This window comes from Anomaloglossus baeobatrachus, chromosome 12, assembly GCF_048569485.1.
Source record: "Anomaloglossus baeobatrachus isolate aAnoBae1 chromosome 12, aAnoBae1.hap1, whole genome shotgun sequence".
NCBI lineage: Eukaryota > Metazoa > Chordata > Amphibia > Anura > Aromobatidae > Anomaloglossus > Anomaloglossus baeobatrachus.
The window spans coordinates 71,786,787-71,803,826 of record NC_134364.1 but is presented as its reverse complement, the minus strand read 5'-3'; the positions used below and the strand labels follow the sequence as shown (position 1 = coordinate 71,803,826).

General features: G+C 51.1%; 1 protein-coding gene across 2 annotated transcripts in view; it reads left to right on the top strand.

Moving 5' to 3' along the window:
- Window positions 1-16,663, top strand: part of VRK1 (VRK serine/threonine kinase 1) — a 57,392-nt gene extending 40,729 nt beyond the window's left edge. For both annotated transcript variants that reach the window (XM_075329919.1, XM_075329920.1), the window contains exons 9-13: window positions 1,937-2,057; window positions 2,282-2,340; window positions 4,696-4,868; window positions 16,040-16,115; window positions 16,482-16,663. In XM_075329919.1, coding sequence (XP_075186034.1) covers window positions 1,937-2,057; window positions 2,282-2,340; window positions 4,696-4,868; window positions 16,040-16,115; window positions 16,482-16,564 — 512 coding nt within the window. In that variant the 3' untranslated portion in view covers window positions 16,565-16,663. The remainder of the gene's footprint in view (window positions 1-1,936; window positions 2,058-2,281; window positions 2,341-4,695; window positions 4,869-16,039; window positions 16,116-16,481) is intronic.
- The last annotated feature ends 377 nt before the right edge of the window (window positions 16,664-17,040 follow it).

Sequence of the window (17,040 nt, the reverse complement as noted above, 5' to 3'; positions counted from 1 at the left end):
TGCGGCCCAAGGCTTCGGCTCAGCAGGTGTGTCAGGCGGCTACCTGGTCGAGCCTGCACACTTTCACGAAACACTATCAGGTGCATACCTATGCTTCGGCAGATGCCAGCATAGGTAGACGAGTCCTTCAGGCGGCGGTTGCTCACCTGTAGGATGGGGCCGTTTTACGGCTCTATTACGAGGTATTATTTTACCCACCCAGGGACTGCTTTTGGACGTCCCAATTGTCTGGGTCTCCCAATGGAGCGACAAAGAAGGGAATTTTGTTTACTTACCGTAAATTCCTTTTCTTCTAGCTCCAATTGGGAGACCCAGCACCCGCCCTGTTCCCTTCGGGCTGTTGTTTTTTCGGGTATACATGTTGTTCATGTTGAATGGTTTCAGTTCTCCGAAATTTCTTCGGATTGAATTTACTTTAAACCAGTTTATTAGCTTTCCTCCTTCTTGCTTTTGCACTAAAACTGAGGAGCCCGTGATACACGGGGGGTGTATAGGCAGAAGGGGAGGGGCTTTACACTTTTAAGTGTAATACTTTGTGTGGCCTCCGGAGGCAGAAGCTATACACCCAATTGTCTGGGTCTCCCAATTGGAGCTAGAAGAAAAGGAATTTACGGTAAGTAAACAAAATTCCCTTCTTTTCAAAAGCGTCTAGCCAGGCTTCCGCAGGTCCGCACGTTCCTGCAGGGAGTTTGCCACATAGTCCCACCTTACAAGCGTCCGCTGGAACTCTGGGACCTTAACAGGGTGCTAACGGCTCTTCAGAAACCACCTTTCGAGCCGCTGCGGGATGTCTCTTTATCACGTCTTTCGCAGAAGGTGGCATTTCTAGTGGCAGTTACATCGCTCCGTAGAGTGTCGGAGCTTGCAGCGCTGTCATGCAAAGCCCCCTTCCTGGTTTTTCACCAGGATAAGGTGGTTTTGCGTCCTGTTCCGGAATTTCTCCCTAAGGTGGTATCTGCTTTTCATCTCAATCAGGATATCTCCTTACCTTCATTTTGCCCTAATCCAATTCACCAATGTGAAAAGGATTTGCACTCATTAGATCTGGTGAGAGCACTCCGGTTCTACGTGTCTCGCACGGCGCCCCTGCGCCGTTCAGATGCGCTCTTTGTCCTTGTCGCTGGCCAGCGTAAGGGTTCGCAGGCTTCCAAGTCAACCTTGGCTCGGTGGATCAAGGAACCGATTCTTGAAGCCTACCGTTCTTCGGGGCTTCCGATTCCTTCAGGGCTGAAAGCCCATTCTACCAGAGCCGTGGGTGCGTCCTGGGCATTGCGGCACCAGGCTACGGCTCAGCAGGTGTGTCAGGCGGCTACCTGGTCTAGTCTGCACACTTTCACGAAACACTATCAGGTGCATACCTATGCTTCGGCAGATGCCAGCCTAGGTAGGCGAGTCCTTCAGGCGGCGGTTGCCCACCTGTAAGAGGGGGTCGTTTTCGGCTCTTGTTATCGAGGTATTCTTTTACCCACCCAGGGACTGCTTTGGGACGTCCCAATTGTCTGGGTCTCCCAATGGAGCGACAAAGAAGGGAATTTTGTTTACTTACCGTAAATTCCTTTTCTTCTAGCTCCTATTGGGAGACCCAGCACCCGCCCCTGTTCCCTTCGGGCTGTTTGTTCTTTTGTGTACACATGTTGTTCATGTTGAATCGTTCTTTTGGTTCATGGTTTTCAGTTCTCCGAACATCCTTTGGATTGAATTTACCTTAGACCAATTTATAAGTTTCCTCCTTCCTGCTTTGGCACCAAAACTGATGGGCCCGTGATGCACGGGAGGGTGTATAGGCAGAGGGGAGGGGTTACACTTTTTAAAGTGTAATACTTTGTGTGGCCTCCGGAGGCAGAAGCTATACACCAATTGTCTGGGTCTCCCAATAGGAGCTAGAAGAAAAGGAATTTACGGTAAGTAAACAAAATTCCCTTTTTTTTTACTTCAGATCCTTCCCGGAGAGGAGACTTGGAGATTCTCGGCTACTGCATGATTCAGTGGCTGTGCGGGAAGCTTCCGTGGGAGGACAAACTAACGGATCCCAACTACGTCGCCAGCTCAAAAATAAGGTACCTGCTCCTGCCCAATAGTCTTATCATTTAGAGGGCTCGTCCAGGGCTAGGTTGCCGCACTTCATGTTATGGCATCAGATGGGCAGGGGTCTGACATGTAACCAGATGTCCTCCGCCCTCCAACACTGCCAGAGCCGGTGTACAGAGTGACTCATCGCCGTATGGTGAACTGTGGCTTTGTTCCTGTTGAAATTCATGTTCTTCATTTTATTTTTCCCTAGATGTGGTGATGACGTGGCCTCACTTATAGAAACCTGTTTTCCAGGCAAAAAGAGGCCAGGTAGGTGTACGACTCAAGTCATATGCCAAAGGCTTTTTGTACCTATGTAAACGAAAAGGGCTATGAAAAGGTAACCTTGATTGTTTGCTTTAGTTGTCATCTGTTTTTTTTTTTTTTTTTTTTATTTTTATTTAGATCAGGGGTGGGGAACCTCCGGCCCGCGGGCCACATGCGGCCCGCCATGACCTTTTATGTGGCCCCCGGGCAGATTCCCGGGGGAGGCAGTGCTGGTGCTGTCACCGCGGTCTTGCTGCCGCCGGCCCTTTAAATCCACACATTGCTGTTTGTGCTGCAATGTGTTCTCCCGTCGGCCAGTGCCAATTGTGGGCGGGTCCACAGCAGCCTCACAGCTTCCAGCCTTGTGTGTCCGCCCCCTGCCCTCCGGAGATCAGTGCCTGCCTTCTCCTTCTGATGCAGTGTGTCCGGCTCCTGCACTCCGGTGATGTGAGTGCTATGCTGCTGTGAGTCCAGCACCGACCCTCTGCTGCTATGTGCCCTGCCCAATGCTTTGTGCCTCCCCACACCAGTTCTGTAAACCCTCTCCCCCAGAGTTGCATGAAACTCTCAGCGCAGTGTGGCCCCCAATGTCCTGTGTGCACCCCTCCCCCAGTCCTGTGTGCAGCCCCCCAATGTCCTGTGTGCAGCCCATCACCCAGTAGTCCTGTTTGCACCCCCCCAATCCTGTGTGCACCCCTCCCCCAGTCCTTTGTGCAGCCCCCCAATGTCCTGTGTGCACCCCCACACAATCCTATGTGCAGCCCATCACCCAGTCCTGTGTGCAGCCCCCCCAGTCCTGTGTGCAGCCCCCCCAGTCCTGTGTGCAGCCCCCCCAGTCCTGTGTGCAGCCCCCCCAGTCCTGTGTGCAGCCCCCCCAGTCCTGTGTGCAGCCCCCCCAGTCCTGTGTGCAGCCCCCCCAGTCCTGTGTGCAGCCCCCCCAGTCCTGTGTGCAGCCCCCCCAGTCCTGTGTGCAGCCCCCCCAGTCCTGTGTGCAGCCCCCCCAGTCCTGTGTGCAGCCCCCCCAGTCCTGTGTGCAGCCCCCCCCCAGTGATGTCTGTGCAGCCCCCCCCCAGTGATGTTTGCCACATAGTCCCACCTTACAAGCGTCCACTGGAACCCTGGGACCTTAACAGGGTGCTAACGGCTCTTCAGAAACCACCTTTCGAGCCGCTGCGGGATGTCTCTTTATCACGTCTTTCGCAGAAGGTGGCATTTCTAGTGGCAGTTACATCACTCCGTAGAGTGTCGGAGCTGGCAGCGCTGTCATGCAAAGCCCCCTTCCTGGTTTTTCACCAGGATAAGGTGGTTCTGCTTCCTGTTCCGGAATTTCTCCCTAAGGTGGTATCTCCTTTTCATCTCAATCAGGATATCTCCTTACCTTCATTTTGCCCTAATCCAGTTCACCAATGTGAAAAGGATTTGCACTCATTAGATCTGGTGAGAGCACTCCGGTTCTACGTGTCTCGCACGGCGCCCCTGCGCCGTTCTGATGCGCTCTTTGTCCTTGTCGCTGGCCAGCGTAAGGGTTTGCAGGCTTCCAAGTCAACCTTGGCTCGGTGGATCAAGGAACCGATTCTTGAAGCCTACCGTTCTTCTGGGCTTCCGCTTCCTTTGGGGCTGAAAGCCCATTCTACCAGAGCCGTGGGTGCGTCCTGGGCATTGCGGCACCGGGCTACGGCTCAGCAGGTGTGTCAGGCAGCTACCTGGTCTAGTCTGCACACTTTCACGAAACACTATCAGGTGCATACCTATGCTTCGGCAGACGCCAGTCTAGGTAGGCGAGTCCTTCAGGCGGCGGTTGCCCACCTGTAAGAGGGGGCCGTTTCGGCTCTTGTTATTGAGGTATTCTTTTACCCACCCAGGGACTGCTTTTGGACGTCCCAATTGTCTGGGTCTCCCAATGGAGCGACAAAGAAGAAGGGAATTTTGTTTACTTACCGTAAATTCCTTTTCTTCTAGCTCCTATTGGGAGACCCAGCACCCGCCCCTGTTCCCTTCGGGCTGTTTGTTCTTTTGTGTACACATGTTGTTCATGTGGAATCGTTTCTTTTGGTTCATGGTTTTCAGTTCTCCGAACATTCTTCGGATTGAATTTACCCTAGACCAATTTATAAGTTTCCTCCTTCCTGCTTTTGCACCAAAACTGAGGAGCCCGTGATGCACGGGAGGGTGTATAGGCAGAGGGGAGGGGTTACACTTTTTAAAGTGTAATACTTTGTGTGGCCTCCGGAGGCAGAAGCTATACACCCAATTGTCTGGGTCTCCCAATAGGAGCTAGAAGAAAAGGAATTTACGGTAAGTAAACAAAATTCCCTTCTTTACTTTTTAAACTGCTTTTTGTGCATTTGGTTATTACAGATGAGATGGGGAAATACATGGAGGCGGTCGCAGCTCTCGGTTACGCAGCTAAACCCCAGTACCAGCTCTTCAGAGATATTCTTCTTCAAGGGCTGAAAGCTTTGGGTGCCAAGGATGATGGCAAGCTGGACTTCTCTGCTCAGAACGGAGACGTCTCTGTAAAATCCCAGAAGGTATTTATCACTCACTGTATAGAATATATATAATATCGTTTCCTTTGCAAATAATTTGCTACTTTAAAGGAAAAATGCTTTAATATGTGAAAAATTACAAAGTATCTTCCATGTCTTTTAAAATGCTCCTTTTGTATCCATTTGACTTAATGCAATGACATAACATCCTTAAAGGGATTGTCCAGAGTATAACCGAGGACGTACCAGTATATCCTAAATAATGAAGGGGTGATTGCCGCCGGCTGCTGTGGTGATCCCTGCACATGTCTGCTGATTTGAACAGCTGACATGTGCGGGTACATCCGCAAATCGCCCGCACCTGTTAACCCTTTAGATTGTGCTATCAAAATGTGACAGCTTAATTTAAATTGCTGCGGCAGAGAAATCGCCATTCCTCGCTGCCATCAGAGGCCCTGTGATGTGATCGCAGGGAGCCAATGGTTGCGATGGGTCACATGATGACTCCTGTCGCTATCATGATGTAGTTCCTGTTAGAGCCGACAGCGGCAGCTCACATAGAAACGCTGCATTTCTGCTGGTCTGAGCGGTGCTGCTCTGGTCAGGAGAAATGAACGCGCAATCAGACTGCTGATTATTATAGTCTCTTAGGGGGATTACTAAAAAAAAAAAGAAAATTTAAAAAAAAAAAACAAAAACCTAAGTTCAAATCACCCCCCCCATTCGCCCCATTAAAAATTAAACTGTTAATAAAATAAAAAATATAAACGTTTGGTATTGCAGTGTTCACAAACGCCCGCTCTATCAAAATATAAAATCAATTAATCTGATCGGTAAGCGGCGTAGCGGCAAAAAAATTTCAAACTTTAAAATTACGTCTTTTTTTTGGCACGAATTTTATACAAAATGTAATAACAGACGATCAAAACGTAGCATCTGCACAAAAATGGTACCATTAAAAATGTCAACTGAAGACACAAAAAATAAGCCACCACTGAGCCATAGATACCGAAAAATAAAATCGCTACAGGTCCCGGAAAATGGCGCAAAAAGTGCACCACTTGTTTTGTGATTTTATTTTATTTTTTTTTTGCCCCTTAGATAAAAGTGAAGCTATACATGTTTGGATTTAACAAACTCATACCGACCTGAGACATCACAACGACACATCAGTTTTACCATATAGTGAACACGGTGAATAAAGTACACCGAAAACAGTTGTGCAATTGCACTTTTTTTGCAATGTATGCGCACTTGGATTTTTTTTTTGTTGCAGTTTTCCAGTACATTGCATGGTAAAATGAATTATTTCTTTCAAATGTACAACTTCTCCTGCAAAAATGAAAAAAAGTTAGGGCTCGTGAAAGAGCAAAAAATGAAAAACAAAAAACTGCCCGGGGGTGAAGGGTTGAAATAAAAAAAAAAAAAAATCCTGGCCATCCCTCACTATGGGTTGTGCTTAATATTACAAGTCAATTTTGGGTTAAAGTCTTCCTTTCCAGTATGGAGCGATCGGCGTCACCTCCCTGCAGACTTCGGGGGGGGAAGGAGGCGCTTTGTTGGTCGAGGGGAAGGGGGGGGGGCGCTTTGTTGGTCGGGGGCAGATTAGTATCAGATTTACAGCCTCCTCAGCATTTTTTTTTTTATTTTTTTACGTCATCAGGCGTCTATGAAAGAAATGGCACTGTCCGCTCGATTTGAGACTTTTTGCACCATTTTTCGCTTTGGCTTTAATGCCACCTATTGTGCAGGTAACAAACGTTGGGCAGAAGCTGCGGAGAGCGCAGGAATGTCCTAATTTCCTGTCGTCTTTCCATTAGGCCTGTGCATGGCGGAGCGATAATGAGACGAGCTCCGTGTAGCGTTGGTCAGAAGGAGAAGTGTCTGTGTGCATTCCGGACTAATGCATCACAAATGTGCTGACATGCTAACCTTGAAGTCCTCGCCGGCGATAATCAGGCCCGAGCAGCGGCAGAAGAGACGCACCTAATGCACTCCATCAATGCAGTTTGCATATGGGAGTTCCCACGGGGAGCTGCTCTGTGCCAGCTGAGGGTTACCTGCCCATTGCCGTTATTGTATGTAATTATCAATCCAATCTGTTCAGCCCAGCAGGGTTTAGATGGTAATCTGCAAGCGCCGCTCCTTCTGTGAGAGATGGATTGCGCTCGCCGCCCCCTCACCTTCTATCCCCATCAGCATTGTAGCCATACAGCTGCTTTCTTACCATTAACGCTTCAGACCGTATTGTCAGACCGGTGTCATTTCACATAATTGTCCGACGAGAGCAATGCTAAGGAAGAGCGAAACCTGTAAATGTGTCCACGGGGCGCGGGCGGCATGAATTATGTACATGGAAATAATTAATGTGCAGAACGGCCGATCCAACAATACCACAGCAAGTGCGGCGGCGGGGAAATGGTGGGGTCTCCACCACCATGAGCAGAGGATGGAGGGGGGGGGTGTATGGGAGAAGGGGGTATGATGAGGTGATGGTGTGCCTGAAATTGGAGTGGGGGGGCTCCTGTGACGGTGTGCAATGTATGCGGGGGGGTGGGGGGGGGGGGTCCTGTGGCGGCGTGAAGAATGTGGGGGGAGGGGGTTCCTGTGGTGGCGTGAAGAATATGTGGGGGGAGGGTCCTGTGACTTTGTGCGGAGTATAGGGTGTGTGTGTGTGTGTGTGTGTGTGTGGTCCTGTGGTGGCGTGACGGATATGGGGGGGGTGGATTTTGTGACTGCACGCACACAAAATCCACCCCCCCCATATCCGTATAGGGGGGGGTTAATATGTCGGTGTGCAGATACGCGGTGGTACCTGTTACTGCATACAGTGTATGGAGGGGGGGTTGTGTGTGTGTGTGTGTGTGTGTGTGTGTGTGTGTGTGTAGTTCTGTGGTTTTGTGCCCAATATGTGGGGGGGTCTTGTGACGGCACGCAGAGTACGAGGGGGGCGGTGCCCTCTGTCGGCGTGCAGAGTATGGGGGGGGGGGGAGGTGTCCTGTGTGTGTGTGTGTGTGTGTGTGTGTGTGTGTGTGTGTGTGTGGGGGGGGGGGGGGGGGGGGACTCCTGTGACGGCGCACAGAGTATGTGGGGGGGGGTCCTATGTCGGCGTGCAGAGTATGTGGGGGGGGTTCTGTGACAGCGCACAGACTATGTTGGTGGGGGGGGGGGTTCTGTGATGGTGTGCAGAGTACGAGGGGTTCCTGTGATGGCGTGCAGAGTATGAGGGGGGGTTTCTGAGATGTTGTGTGGACTAACCATCACTGTCCTGCAGGTTAAGTACAAGAAGAGCCTCAGGAGTACTTCAGATCAGGATATATCTAGTTGGAGCTCCAGCTAGATACAGTGGTACCTCGCTTAACGAGTAACCCTCTTAACGAGAATTTCGCTTAACAAGCAAAGCTTTCTGTAAATTTGTAACCCGGTTTACGAGAAAGCTTTGCTGGACGAGCGAAATCCTCACGGCACACACTTCCGGTTTCGTCCATCCACCACACTCTGACCCGCACTTGCAGTCCACACAAACACACACATGTACGCACAAACACGCACGCACACACATACAGTATTATGCTCACCTTACCTTCCGTTCCACCGCCGGCCTCATGGTTCTTGTAGTTCCCGGGTACATTGCGACGTCCTCGCGGCGAACTACAAGACCCAGGAGGCCTGCGATGGAACGGAAGGTAAGGTGAGCATATAGTGTGTTTGTGTGTGTGTGTGTGGAATGATAGAACAGGGCACCAGGATGGGACATTTTAGAAGCTGTGGAAGGAATTGTCTGCATTGTAATGATTTCCTATGGGAAATTTTGCTTTGCTGAACGAGTAACTTGATTAACAAGCACAGTCCCAGAACGGATTGTTCTCGTTAAGCAAGGTACCACTGTATATCCTGATTTGAAGTACTCCTGAGGCTCTTCTTGTACTTAACAAATCACCATTCTAATTTTGAAGAAGGCATCAGCCGAAACGTAAAATTACTGAATATGAATTGGTTAAAAAAACAAAACAAAATTTCTTCAGCGCTCTATTGGGAGACCCAGACGATTGGGGTATAGCTACTGCCCTCTGGAGGCCACACAAAGCACTACATCAAAAGTGCAAGGCCCCTCCCCCTCTGGCTATACCCCCCCCGTGATATCACGGGTTCTCCAGTTTTAGCTTTGTGTGCGAAGGAGGTCAGACATTCCATGCATAGCTCCACAGATTTTAGTCAGCAGTAGCTGCTGACTATTTCGGATGGAAGAAAAGAGGACACATATAGTGTCCCCAGCATGCTCCCTTCTCACCCCTGGATGGTGTTGTAAGGTTGAGGTACCTATTGCTGGTACAGGGCTGGAGCCTGACATGCTGTTTTCCTTCCACATCCCCTTGTAGGGCTCTGTGGAAGTGGGATCCTGCCGGCCTCTCAGCTCTGACGCCGGGCTCCATCCACAGACCCATTAGAACCTGATGGAGACGGAGCAGGAGTACGATCAGGGACAGGCCCTGCATCATACAGGTACTCTGTGTCCCCGGCAGGCACAGACACACTCCGGGCTGGCTGGGTGTTGTAGTGCGCCGGGGACCGCAACGTTGGAGTTAGTGTCCCTACAGATTACTGGGGGATTTTTTGTGTATGGGAACGCAGCGCCGACCCCCTCTGGACCGGGCGGCGCTGCTGTGACTTGTGGTGCGCCGGGGATCCGCCGTCCGCGCTTTTACGGCGGCGGCGGTTATAAATTGAGTCCCCGGCTTTTTGGGCCTAGGACGCCGGCAGCTCCGATTCGTTCCCGCCCCCACCCTGTCATTCAGGGTAGGGGAGAGACGCTGTTCGCTAGCAGCGACGAGGGCTGGAGCCTGATTTACATGCTCCAGCCCTCACACTAGGCACAGAGGGAAGCAGGCTTCCCGCTCTTAGCCAGGAACGCCCAGGGCCCGCCCCCCTTCCTCTCAGGACGCCGGCAGCCATTACATGCAGTCTGGCTGGAGGAAGGACGCAAGGCTCTGGGAGACCTGGACTAGGGGCTATCTGGCGACCACACACCCGCTTTTTAAGCGGGCGGTAAGCGATTTTTCTGTGCTGGTCCCTCTAGTGCCTCACGGTGTATCGGTGTACTGTGTACAGATATATAGATATTGTTTTTCTTGCACTGTGAGGTCGCTTCTGGCTGCTCTCCCAGATCACTCTGTGGAAGCAGCAACATGCCATCCTCAAAACGCAAGGCTGCCAAGGCCAGGGCTGTGTGTACTGCGTGTGCTGCATGTGGGGCTGATCTACCAGCAGGCTCCCATTGTGTGCAATGCTCCGACCCGGTGCTGCTTCGCCAGCCGGAGTCAGGAGAGGTAGTGACCCAGGCTGAGACGCTTGTAAGTTCTGCCCCGGTGACAGGGACAGACTTTGCAGTTTTTGCTGATAATATGTCTCTGTCTATGGCAAAAATCCTTGAAACCTTGCAATCTATGCATGGGGCTCAGTCTTTGGGCACGGCGAGGCCTCTGTCCTCAGGTCCCCCTCACTTGGAATTAATCCAGCCCACAGGGGGGTCCCCGGCTTCACAGGCCGAGGATTATGACTCAGATGATAGCCCCAGCCACCCTAAGCGAGCTCGCTGGGAAAGACCCTCGACGTCATCACACTGCTCAGGGTCTCAGCGCAATCAGTCTCCCTGTGATGTGTCTGATGAGAGTGATCAGGAATCCATTCCTGGAACCCCTCTCAACCTGGATACCCCTGATGGGGATGCCATGGTAAACGACCTTATCTCAGCCATCAATAGGCTGTTGGATATTTCTCCCCCAGCCCCTTCAGCAGAAGAGGCAGCGGCAGAGCAGGAGAAGTTTCGTTTCCTTTATCCCAAGCGTAAATTGAGTGCTTTCTTGGATCACTCTGACTTCAGAGAATCAATCCAGAAGCACGACGCTCACCCAGAAAGGCGTTTCTCTAAACGATCTAAAGATACGCGTTTCCCTTTCCCCCCTGAGGTGGTCAAGCGCTGGACACAGTGTCCAAAGGTAGACCCCCCGATTTCCAAACTCGCAGCTAGGTCCATAGTTGCAGTGGAGGATGGCGCTTCACTTAAAGATGCCAATGACAGACAGATGGACCTTTGGTTAAAATCTGTCTATGAAGCTATCGGCGCGTCGTTTGCTCCGGCATTCGCAGCCGTATGGGCACTCCAGGCTATTTCAGCTGGCTTAGCAAAAGTGGATGCTATCATACATCCAGCAGTGCCGCAAGTGGCGCATCTTACCACGCAGATGTCGGCGTTTGCGTCTTACGCTATCAATGCGGTCCTAGAATCTACCAGTCGCACCTCAATGGCGTCCGCCAATTCGGTAGTTTTGCGCAGAGCCTTGTGGTTAAAGGACTGGAAAGCAGATGCTGGTTCCAAAAAATGTTTAACCAGTTTGCCTTTATCTAGAGATAGACTGTTTGGCGAGCCATTGGCTGATATCATTAAGCAGTCCAAGGGTAAAGACTCCTCTTTACCACAACCCAGAACAACCAAACCTCAGCAGAAAAAGTGGCAGCAGAGGTTTCAGTCCTTTCGAGGTTCGGGCAAGACACCATTTACCTCGTCCAAAGGGACTCAGAGGACGCAAAGAAACTCAGATTCGTGGCGGGCTCACACGCGCCCCAAGAAAGCAAATGGAGGTACCGCTTCCAAAGCGGCTACCTCATGACTTCCAGCCCCCTCCCTCCGCATCGCCGGTCGGGGGCAGGCTCTCCCGCTTTTCCGGCATTTGGATGTCACAGGTCAAAGACCGGTGGGTGACGGACATTTTGTCTCGCGGGTACAGAATCGAGTTCAATTCTCGTCCTCCAGCTCGGTTCTTCAGAACCTCCCCACATCCAGACCGAGCAGATGCTCTGCTGCAGGCGGTGGACTCCCTAAGAGCGGAAGGAGTGGTGATCCCAGTCCCTCCTCAGGAACAAGGGCAAGGGTTTTACTCCAATCTCTTTGTGGTTCCAAAAAAGGACGGCTCGTTCCGTCCTGTTCTGGACCTAAAACGGCTCAACAAACATGTGCACGCCAGGAAGTTCCGGATGGAAACCCTGCGTTCTGTCATTGCCTCAATGTCCAGAGGAGACTTCCTTGCCTCAATAGACATCAAAGATGCTTATCTCCACGTGCCAATTGCTACAGAACATCAACGTTTTCTACGTTTTGTGATAGGAGACGACCATTTTCAGTTCGTAGCTCTGCCATTTGGTCTGGCGACAGCCCCACGGGTCTTCACCAAGGTCATGGCGGCGGTGGTAGCAGTCTTGCACTCTCAGGGACACTCGGTGATCCCTTACCTAGACGATTTATTGGTCAAAGCTCCCTCTCAAGAGGCATGTCAGCACAGCCTGAATGCTACGCTGGAGACCCTACAGTCTTTCGGATGGATCATCAACTTTCCAAAGTCGATCCTATCACCGACTCAATCACTAACGTATCTTGGCATGGAGTTTCATACTCTAGCAGCGATAGTGAAGCTTCCGCTGAACAAGCAGCGGTCACTACAGACAGGGGTGCAATCTCTTCTGCAGGGCCAGTTGCATCCCTTGCGGCGCCTCATGCATTTCCTAGGGAAGATGGTGGCAGCCATGGAAGCAGTTCCCTTTGCGCAATTTCATCTGCGCCCACTTCAATGGGACATTCTCCGCCAATGGGACGGGAAGTCAACGTCACTGGACAGGAAAGTCTCGCTTTCCCAGACGGCCAAGGACTCCCTACAATGGTGGCTCCTTCCCACCTCATTGTCTCAGGGAAGATCCTTCCTGCCCCCATCCTGGGCAGTAGTCACGACAGATGCGAGTCTGTCAGGGTGGGGAGCGGTATTTCTCCACCACAGGGCTCAGGGGACGTGGACTCCGCAGGAGTCCACCCTTCAGATCAATGTTCTGGAGATCAGAGCAGTGTATCTTGCTCTACTGGCCTTCCAACAGTGGCTGGAAGGGAAGCAGATCCGAATCCAATCGGACAACTCCACAGCGGTGGCATACATCAACCACCAAGGAGGGACGCGCAGTCGGCAAGCCTTCCAAGAAGTCCGGCGCATTCTAATGTGGGTGGAGGACACAGCATCCACCATATCCGCGGTTCACATCCCAGGCGTAGAAAACTGGGAAGCAGACTTCCTCAGTCGCCAGGGCATGGACGCAGGGGAATGGTCCCTTCACCCGGACGTGTTTCAGGAAATCTGTCGCCGCTGGGGAGTGCCGGACGTCGACCTAATGGCATCCCGGCACAACAACAAGGTCCCGGCATTCATGGCGAGGTCGCGCGATCAAAGAGCTCTGGCGGCAGACGCCTTGGTTCAAGATTGGTCGCAGTTTCAGCTCCCATACGTGTTTCCGCCTCTGGCGCTCTTGCCCAGAGTGCTACGCAAGATCAGATCCGAGTGCAGCCGCATCATACTCGTCGCTCCAGACTGGCCGAGGAGGTCGTGGTATCCGGATCTGTGGCATCTCACGATCGGTCGACCGTGGTCACTGCCAGACCGACCAGACTTACTGTCCCAAGGGCCGTTTTTCCATCAGAATTCTGCGGCCCTGAACCTGACTGTGTGGCCATTGAGTCCTGGATCCTAGCATCTGCAGGATTATCTCAAGGAGTCGTTGCCACAATGAGACAAGCTAGAAAGTCGAATTCGGCTAAGATCTACCACAGAACGTGGAAGATTTTCTTATCCTGGTGCTCTGCTCAGGGAGTGTCTCCCTGGCCATTTGCATTGCCCAAGTTTCTTTCCTTCCTGCAATCGGGGTTAGAAAAGGGCTTGTCGCTCAGCTCCCTTAAAGGGCAAGTTTCGGCACTATCCGTGTTTTTTCAGAAGCGTCTAGCACGTCTTTCTAAGGTGCGCACGTTCCTGCAGGGGGTCTGTCATATTGTGCCCCCGTACAAGCGGCCGTTAGATCCATGGGATCTGAACAGGGTACTAGTTGCTCTCCAGAAGCCGCCCTTCGAGCCTCTGAAGGAAGTTTCCTTTTCTCGGCTGTCACAGAAAGTGGCGTTTCTTGTTGCGATCACATCGCTTCGGCGAGTGTCTGAGCTGGCAGCTCTGTCATCCAAGGCTCCCTTCCTGGTGTTCCACCAGGACAAGGTAGTGCTGCGCCCTATTCCGGAGTTTCTCCCTAAGGTCGTATCCTCTTTTCATCTTAATCAGGATATATCCTTGCCTTCTTTTTGTCCTCATCCGGTTCACCGGTATGAAAAGGACTTACGTTTGCTAGATCTGGTGAGAGCACTCAGAATCTACATTTCCCGCACGGCGCCCATGCGCCGTGCCGATGCACTTTTTGTCCTTGTCGCTGGTCCGCGCAAGGGGTTGCAGGCTTCTAAAGCCACCCTGGCTCGATGGATCAAAGAACCAATTCTAGAGGCCTACCGTTCTGCGGGGCTTCCGGTTCCTTCAGGGCTAAAAGCCCACTCAACCAGAGCCGTGGGTGCGTCCTGGGCATTTCGTCACCAGGCTTCGGCTCAACAGGTGTGCCAGGCAGCTACCTGGTCCAGTCTGCACACTTTCACCAAGCATTATCAGGTGCATACCTATGCTTCGGCGGATGCCAGCTTAGGTAGAAGAGTCCTGCAGGCGGCAGTGACACCCCCGTAGGGGAGGGCTGTTTTGCAGCTCTAACATGAGGTATTTCTTTACCCACCCAGGGACAGCTTTTGGACGTCCCAATCGTCTGGGTCTCCCAATAGAGCGCTGAAGAAGGGAATTTTGTTACTTACCGTAAATTCCTTTTCTTCTAGCTCTTATTGGGAGACCCAGCACCCGCCCTGTTGTCCTTCGGGATGTTTTTTTGTTGTTTGCGGGTACACATGTTGTTCATGTTGAACGGTTTTTCAGTTCTCCGATGTTATTCGGAGTTAATTTGTTTAAACCAGTTATTGGCTTCCTCCTTCTTGCTTTGGCACTAAAACTGGAGAACCCGTGATATCACGGGGGGGTATAGCCAGAGGGGGAGGGGCCTTGCACTTTTGATGTAGTGCTTTGTGTGGCCTCCAGAGGGCAGTAGCTATACCCCAATCGTCTGGGTCTCCCAATAAGAGCTAGAAGAAAAGGAATTTACGGTAAGTAACAAAATTCCCTTCGTTTTCACCTATTACAAGTGCCGGAGTTTTTTCTCTATATGGACTTCTAGTTTCTCCTGAGCACCAAAATCAGTGAGCTAAATCCTACTTTGCTGTCCCGCAGGTTAGTGACACTGCTGCTGGGAGCGGTGCGGTGAGTGTGACTTGTAGCAGATGATGAGTTTCCTTCGCCTTTGATGTTCTGCTTTCGTTTCCTGTCTGCGCTCATTTAACGCCTTCCTCACCGGGCCTGTTTGTGACTTAATGATTTGCTTTAATTTATTTCTTAACCCATAACCCTGGGGTCGTGCTGCACAGAGGCACTCCGTCCCCGGTTGATTCCCCTGCAGATTTGTGTGAAGGAGGTGGGTGCGCAGCGGAGGCCTCACTTTTGATGAGTAACATAATGTACAGACGGAGACCTTGAGTCTAGGGATGTGCTGCTTGCTGTAGTTTTCATTAGAGGCTGTCCACTACTTTTACATTGATGGCTTGTCCTTAGGATAGGTCAGCAATGTCTGCTCGGCCGGGGGCTGACACCCGGCACCCCCACCCATCAGCTGTCTTCGGTCCCGGCAGCGGCAGCAGGCAGCCAGAAATGCTCAGTTCCGGCACTGCCCCGTCTTCTGATAGCGGCCAGGTTCTGCACATCAATTCTAATGAATAGGAATATGTGTAGAAGTGTCGCTGGTCCTATAGATTTTTCTCACCTGTTCCCGACACATCGGGGGGATCAGCGTTCAGTGCGGAGGCAGACCAGGATCACAACTCAGTCTCTTTATCATTTGCATATTCCCTGCAAACACGGAGTAAGTACATGCCTGAAACAGAGCGTTATGTCATGGATCGGACCTCTGCGATGTGTGTGCGTTCTGCGCTCCTCACTGCCAGACGTCGGCATGGTGCAATGCCGGATTATGTATCCCTTGTAAATCTATAAGAAAAAATAAACTCCTCCTGACGTTTGTGACTAACCTGATAATGCCGCACACATGTTCTGATCCGGTCCTGTCTCCATGTTTGCAAATTTTGCTCTCCTCCAGAAGGTAGAAAACTACCTGTAGTGCCACCTACTGGTCGCTACCCTGAACGTCCGTTTTCATCCCTCCGGTGGATTCACACCTGTAATCTATGACTAGTAATGAGGCCCATTTTTGTCTTTCAGAGAAAGTTGCCGAAGTCTGATGACGAGGAGGAGGAAGAGGTGGAAGAAAGGCAAGCAAAAAAGAAATCTCCCAGAGGTGAGGAAGAAATCCAGATAGATCAGTTCTGACATGTCCATAGGATACGGTGAGTCTGATGCTGTCCAAGCACTGGGAGCCCCCTGGACAATAGGCGCTGCCTATTGTGGGGGCCGCACCTCCGCAGTTTTCAGATCCTCTATCCATGGTGAGGTCAGACGGCAACGGCCATTGAGTATTGTTTTCTGGCTCTAAGCTGCAAAGGCCAATGTGCCCATGGAGAGACTGATACTACAGGGCTGGGTTTACGGGCAGAGGTACATAAATGCTAAACTCCCATTGTGGATCTCTTCACGAATTGTGTCCTGCGTGTATTTATTCATACTACTACTCCTAACCTCCACGTTCAAATGGGTTTGTGTACAGGGCGCCCTCCAAAGGCTGCTGCGACCTCCCCGAAGCCACCGCCGCCGAAAGGAAGAGGACGTGGAAGAGGGAAAAAGCAATAAATCTGTCATTTGTCTGTCATTACTTGTGTTTTTATGTTTTATAAGGAGATAATATTAAGATGTCAATTATCTTTTGAGAATAAACATTTTATGAATCGGTGCGGTGTCTGCTGTTGTGATGATATTGAGTTAAACATTATTTATTTTATTTTTTTTGAGAATTAAAAAACGGGTAAACTCTTAAAGCACCACTCCAGTGTTTTGGTTTTTTTTTTTATTACCACTGGAGTGGTGCTTTTCAATGTAAGTGCCCTGTCCCCGGTCTGATACTCTTCCTCCAGCATCTTCATCTTCTATCACTGCCGCTCCAATGGGACTCCGGCGATTTGTGACCTGCGTGATCCATGGATTGTTCCGGAGATCACAACTCAATACAGGTCTATGAGAGCCTCATTCTGGCTCTCATAGACTTTTTTGTTGAGAACTTGTGACATAACTCTGAGTTGCGGACGGTCAGATCTTACGAGCTCAAGATG